Source organism: Mizuhopecten yessoensis, unplaced genomic scaffold (assembly GCF_002113885.1).
Source record: "Mizuhopecten yessoensis strain PY_sf001 unplaced genomic scaffold, ASM211388v2 scaffold8839.2, whole genome shotgun sequence".
Classification (NCBI taxonomy): Eukaryota; Metazoa; Mollusca; class Bivalvia; order Pectinida; family Pectinidae; genus Mizuhopecten; species Mizuhopecten yessoensis.
This window is the reverse complement of record NW_018407748.1, coordinates 133163-140039: the sequence shown is the minus strand read 5'-3', so window position 1 is coordinate 140039 and position 6877 is coordinate 133163. Positions and strand designations below refer to the sequence as shown.

The following is a 6877-nucleotide window of genomic DNA, read 5'->3' as shown; positions in this document are numbered from 1 at the left end:
TATCACTTGTAAAGCAACCTTTTCTGGTTGCATGTAGTTTATCACCATGGTAACTTACATGTACGGTGGCCTTAGGAAAGGTTACCTGTAGTTTATTTCCCCGGTAACCTATATTCAATTTATAAGGAGACCTCGGGTAAAGGTTACCAGTAGTTTGGGAGGGGAGAAACTCGTAACAAATATTTCCACACAAAACATCTTTCATAGTCTGTTGCATTTATAAAGTGAACTCATTAATGTTTTATTATATTGTGTAGATTTTAAGATATACTACAGTCCCTGTATATCATGAATCATGTACGTTATGTACATGTACCGGTGACCCATCTCCGTAAATCGTCAATATTAAGTATACAAGTAATTGTATAAACCTTACATCATTGTTTATTTCAGTTTATTTTGTCTTTTTGTGAAATTGTCCTGATATGGACTTACATCAACCATGAATTATTATGAGTTAAATGTGAATTATATGAGATGACATAAAAAATATATATATAAACATGCACCTGACTTGTTTTTACTTTTTACACATGCTAGATGTCTGTTTCCTATGCATAAATAGATGGACTAAATACTGACCAAAATAATGGCTACATAGACGGCTCAGAACTATAGTCTTTATCCCTGTGTATGTGACATACATGTGACAAATGCTCAGAACTACAGTCTTTATCCCTGTGTATGTGACATACATGTGACAAAGGCTCAGAACTATAGTCTTTATCCCTGTGTATGTGACATGATATTAACCATTGAATACCTGTTTTAGTGACGTGATATGAATTACGGTTGTATGTACATTTTGATAATGAGATACAACCTTTTTCAGTGACAGGAACTTGACTTAAATAGTGCAGATTTCTGACACAGGTGGTAGAAATTTCTTTGAGGAAATCTCAATAGTTTCATATTTGTTTTACACAGGCATACATGTCCATCCGTAAATGTTGACGCTGATAATGAAATTGTAACCCATTACATCAACTAATGCTGGTTAGGAATATGAGTATAAATAATGGCTCAAAATAATTCTGAAATATACGTATATACATGACTGTGTGGTGCCAAAATATCACAGTTATGCTTAGCACAAGGGATGTAGAGTATATAAGGCACCATGTTACTAGGGACGGAGAGTAAGGCACCAATATTACTAGAGATGGAAAGTATAATGGGTACAATGTTACTAGGGACGAAGAGTAAGGTACCAATGTTACTAGGGACGGAGAGTAAGGTACCAATGTTACTAGGCACGGAGAGTAAGGCACCAATATTACTAGAGATGGAAAGTATAATGGGTACAATGTTACTAGGGACGAAGAGTAAGGTACCAATTAATGTTACTAGGGACGGAGAGTAAGGTACCAATGTTACTAGGCACGGAGAGTAAGGCACATGTTATTAGGGACGGAGAGTAAGGTACCAATGTTACTAGGGACGGAGAGTAAGGTACCAATCGCAATGTTACAAGGGACGGAGAGTAAGGTACCAATGTTACAAGGGACAGAGAGTAAGGTTCCAATGTTACAAGGGACGGAGAGTAAGGTACAAATGTTACAAGGGACAGAGAGTAAGGTACCAATGTTACTTGGCATGGAGAGTAAGGCACATGTTATTAGGGACGGAGAGTAAGGTACCAATGTTACTAGGCACAGAGAGTAAGGCACATGTTATTAGGGACGGAGAGTAAGGTTATGCTTAGCACAAGGGACGGAGAGTATATAAGGCATCATGTTACTAGGGACAGAGTAAGGCATCATGGAAAATAAAATGTGATGTTGACCTGGGTCACAAGCTCTCTTCTCTCACAATCACCAATCAGAACTACTTTTGACCATCACCAATCACATTCCCATTTATCTATCATCAATCACAAGCCGGTTTCTCTATGTGCACCAATCACAAGCCTGTTTCTCCAACAAGCCAATCATAAGCCTGTTTTTCTGACATCCACCAATCAAAGTTCTGTCTCTGCAACTGGATCTAGTAGCTGTGTGACAAGGTCAGAAGAGGAGGGTGGTAACTCACTCAGCCAGCACTTGTCTATGACCTCCAGGAGCTGCAAGTAGAAAGATCAAATTATAGACAAAGTGAGATGCAGTACAGATAAATATAGACCTAGTATTCAGAGACAAAAGCACACAGTAATTCAGTACACTGTTATCAAAGACATAGTTGAGATAAACTGATATCAGGGAAACACAGATACATATAGGGAACGTGTTAGAAACCAGGTATACTGGCTTGTACATTGAGGAGAAGAGAATGTGTAAATTTTGGCTTACTTACCTGGAAACCAATATTGCCCAGTTGTCCACCCTCATATAGCTTAGCCTTTAGGATCTCAAAGTTTTCCTTCCTTGCTGGCAGGAGGTCATTGAAGGAGAGCAGATGCATGTCAGAGGTAAGTTTTTGACAGTTGATGATGTGCTTGTCATCCATCCCACTCAGTAGAGTCACCTCTTCATCCTCATCTTCATCCAAATCCACCTCCCGGCCCATCTGACCCTCCCTACGTGACTCTTGACCTGCAGGTAAATAGGAGACGGTGGAAAGTCCCTTGCTTTCCGGGGTGATTTGAACATCAAAGTCTGGGTCCATCATATGTACAGGTCGTGGTTTGGGATCCAAGGTTTGTGTTTGAGAGTAAACACGATCTATGTATAGCTCTGCATCCACCACAACTGATGGTTGATTGGCTAAAGGTGACACATAGTGAGCCGGACTCAGGTGGACACTCTCAGACTCATCCATGGAGGAAGGCTGGTTGAGCATGGCCTCACTCCCGGAATGACTGTTGAAGGAGTCTTTGGATATAATATTAGTAGTTGGTGAAAGGAGTCGTGGTGAAGGACTTTTGTCCTCTGGGAGTTCACGAATAATCTCATCCAGAGCGAGTCTATGGGGACGGGGTCTACCTCGTTTTTTCTTCAAATGGTGATCTCTCCGTGACACATGAGCTGTAGGAAAGATACCACTAGACAGAGGTCTATCTTTGATTTTCTTTGGAGGCAAATGGAAGAAACCATTTGATTCTAAATGATCAAAGAGTTTCTGATCATCTGTTTGGTTATCAATAAGTTCATCATTTATTTCTTTTAATCTCTCCTTCTCACTATCGACCATTGTTTTCTCATCACACTTTTCCTCTCCATCTGCAGAAATGACTGACACCCGTAGGGGAACTCCTTTCATAGTCAACTCCCGGTACCGTTTACTGGCCACTAGGGGGCTGGCATGTTGCATGTTGGGTTTGACCTCCAGCTGGTCATTCGTATTCCTGAGGGGAGTTTTGGGACGGTTATGAACGGATCGTCCAGGAGTTGGTGGTCTGTTCTCTATAGAAGGGGCAGACTTGGGTTGTCTGTACCCTGATCTTCCAGGTGTTGGTGGTCGATCCTCAATAGGGGTTGGTGTTTTGGGTTGTGGGGGAGGAACTGGGCTGTTGTCGAAGATCTGTTCCTGAAACGCCTTCTGGTCAATACTCATGACAGTTAATGGGGCAGCAGACACCTGGATGATTCTCGATTTTCCCTGAGAATTCATTAAATCATCTTCCAACACTTCCTCATCTGACACATCATTAGGGAAATCCTTGTCTCTCACCACACTATCTATGACAACATATTCCTTAGGAACATGTTCCTCAGCAAAAGTATCTTGTACAGCACCACGTCCGTCAACAGTATCAGGGCTGATGGTGTCCAGCTTGTTCATACTTTCTGTACTGAAACCAGTAATGACGAATGCTTTCTCAGACATTTGCCACTCATTACTATCAACTGGTTTCTTTAATGTGTTACGGAATGGTTTCCTAAGTACCCGACGGTCCCTGTGGTCGGGGTAGGCCGAGTCGTCTGAGGAGAAGTTGTAATGCTGATGATGTCCATACACATCGGAGGAAACCTCACTACTCTCACTGTCAAAACCACTGTCAACAACTTTGGCTTTGTTTTGCATAGTTCTTCGTAGAAGCACTTCTTTAGATGGTAAATCTGGGTCACGCCCAGTTTGTTCGTCAATATCATGGTCTGCCTGTGAGGACAGCGATGTGAGCTCACCACTTGTGAGCGACACATCTGCCTTCTTAAGGCGTATACTGGAGCCCAGACTACTGGTACTGTCATTACTGCTGAAGCTGTGATACTTACGGATACCGGTGGTGGCCTGCGGCCGGTCGCATCCATCACTGGTCAATACAAACGAATCACACAATCTCTGTGAAGACGTATCAGAATCTTTATATTTCTCACCTGATTCATCTCTATCTGCTTCATAGTCCATGTCTATATTCACATCTGTGTTTGTGTCAGCATTGCTACCCTGAGTTTGAAGTTTTTTAACACTTGCATATTTTACTTCCATTTCTCGCTTCTGTCCACGCTTGGAATCCCTTTGTAGGGGAAACACATGGGGCATGTTACCCTTACCCAGGGCCCCTTTTAGAGCCTTCCTCGCGCGAGCTCTCCTATGAGCAGAGATTTCTGGGTTGATATTTGGCTCGGGAGTTGCTGCTACAACTTGTCGCTGTTCATTTTTGGACAACTCTTTTGATTTTTGTGTTTTCTTTTGTGGAGTAATTCGATCCAAAGACTTTGAACGTAAAAGTTTTTCAGATTTTACCTCTTTTAGTATTTTAGCTTTCAACTTTTTCACAGGCTGTGATTTGCTGTGGTCAATGGACTTTGCAGTGGTTTGATCGTTGGTAGTGTTTTGGTTGTTGGGTTGTGGTGGCTCGTCTTCATCCATACTTTCTGCCTGCTCAAGAATCTCCTGTAACCCAGAACTGGTTTTGTGTAAAATCTGGGTCCCGGAGTAAGTTCGATGGACAGGGGTCCCCACGATCTGGGATCCCGACAGTGTCCGATTGATACCCGCTCGGAGCTGTAATTTTTTAACATATTTCCCTTGTAGTTCATCATAGTAATCCACTAGCTCAAACTGTGAGGGCCCAGGCCCATCGTGTCTCCAGTACGACCCAGGCTTGTATGCTCCATTAAACTTTGGGTTCCAGTTATCACTGGCCCTGCTTGACGCTGGGTGATAGTCTAAAGAATCAGTCATTCCTGGTAACTGACTTACCATAGTCTCAAACCGATCCCTTTCCCCACCCCCTTCAATGTCTATCATCTCCACAGGAAGGGGTAGGTTAGACCACATGGAGGAACGCGAGTCTGTCGACACAGTTTTGCGGAGTCCATGTGATGTGCCGTAATCCATGTCACTAAGGATACTCCACTGGTCACTCTGCTTAGATGAGGAGCGGTGTAAATACCGATCTTTCTCAAATGTGATGGAGTTTGAGGAATCATTGCGAGCCATTAATGCTTGTTTCATTCTAAGTGGCCCATAGTCAATTTCCTCATCATCTATTTCCTCTGCGTCATCGTCTCTTAACTCTTTAGATTTGAACACAGACACACTTGTCTCTGCTCCAGTCAACGTCCGTATCAGTGAACCAGGCTTAGATAGCCATTTTTTACTGTCAATTTTCTTCAAACCTTTTAACTTATTCTTTTTACCTTCAGAAGCAAATGCCTCAAATGCTTGATCCTTATTTTTAGATTTCTTTGAGGGAGTCTTTGGTCGCCCTGGTGATTTTTTGCCTGATGATGGTCGCTCTGGTGATAAAGGGCGTTCTTTAGATACCAGACCATCTGGTGTGTTTTTAGGTAAACATGGGTACTCGTCCTCAGGAGAGATAACATTAGAGTCTGGAGTACTCAATCGACTGGGATAGTTTGTCTGCACTGAGTTGAGGAACTTGCCACGACTATTGTCAGGAGACAATGTCCGCGACCGACTCTTATTGGACTGAGCCGACTGGGGACGACTCCGGGGTGACATGCTGCGACTGCGTCGACCGATTTCCTCAATGACCTCGCCTGGGGATTGCACACCAGGAGGTTGCCGTCTTCTATGATACAGCATATTGTCCTCTTCATCAGAATCACTGTGATAAACCTCCATGTAATCACCAACCTGATTGGCTGAGGCCTGAACAGCAGGGCTATAACCAGGGCCCTGATTGGCTTCACTGTATGTCTGTGGCTCATTGGCCACTTGTTGGTCCCACTGGTATTGCATACTGAGGAAACGTTTCTCACACATCTTGGATACTACTTCCAACGCCACCAGAGCAAACGACCGAATGTCAGGAAGGAAAAAGTGCCTCTTGTCTCCCAGGGTAACTGTGTCACCATTTTGATGTATGGAACCATATATCTGAGAATCCTCAAAGTCTCCAATGGCTGCCCTCATTACCATGCTCTAGAAATGTAGAAATAAGAGGGATATTAACCTGGGTAGGGTATCATAAAGTAATCTACAATGGTATTCCACATAGTGGTAATATATATTTTGATTTGTATGAAACTATTAACATGACCATTTCAACCATATCTTATGTACAAAGAGTAGCATTAGCTGAAATTTGTGGCATCTCAATTCCTGTTTTCCCCCTTTCTGCCCTTTCCTTATCTACTCCAATTCTACTGCTATAATCTTAGCTGGTCCCTTTGAGAAATTGCTGATTTAAAGAAAATGATATATATCATAATTTCCCCTTTGGCCAGAAAGCTCTGAAGAAGATATTCTATCAAAATCCATGTTTAACTCTAAATGATTAGACTGGCCTACTTTGTGGGCTGATGATGATGTGAAAACTTCAGATTCTAAACCCCAATCCTAGTCTCCATTCAACATCACTTATCCCTTGTACAGAATATAAACCTCAACCCTGGTCTCCGTTCAAAATCACTTATCACTTGTACAGAATCTAAACCTCAACCCTGGTCTCCATTCAAAATCACTTATCACTTGTACAGAATCTAAACCTCAACCCTGGTCTCCGTTCAAAATCACTTATCACTTG

General features: G+C 42.4%; 1 protein-coding gene across 1 annotated transcript in view; it reads right to left on the bottom strand.

Moving 5' to 3' along the window:
- Positions 1-733: 733 nt before the first annotated feature.
- The window catches only part of LOC110456731, a 68237-nt gene continuing 62093 nt past the window's right edge, over positions 734-6877 (bottom strand). The window contains exons 6-7 of the mRNA XM_021507647.1: positions 2293-6273; positions 734-2062 (exon numbers count right to left, since the gene is read on the bottom strand). Coding sequence (XP_021363322.1) covers positions 1961-2062; positions 2293-6273 — 4083 coding nt within the window. The 3' untranslated portion in view covers positions 734-1960. The remainder of the gene's footprint in view (positions 2063-2292; positions 6274-6877) is intronic.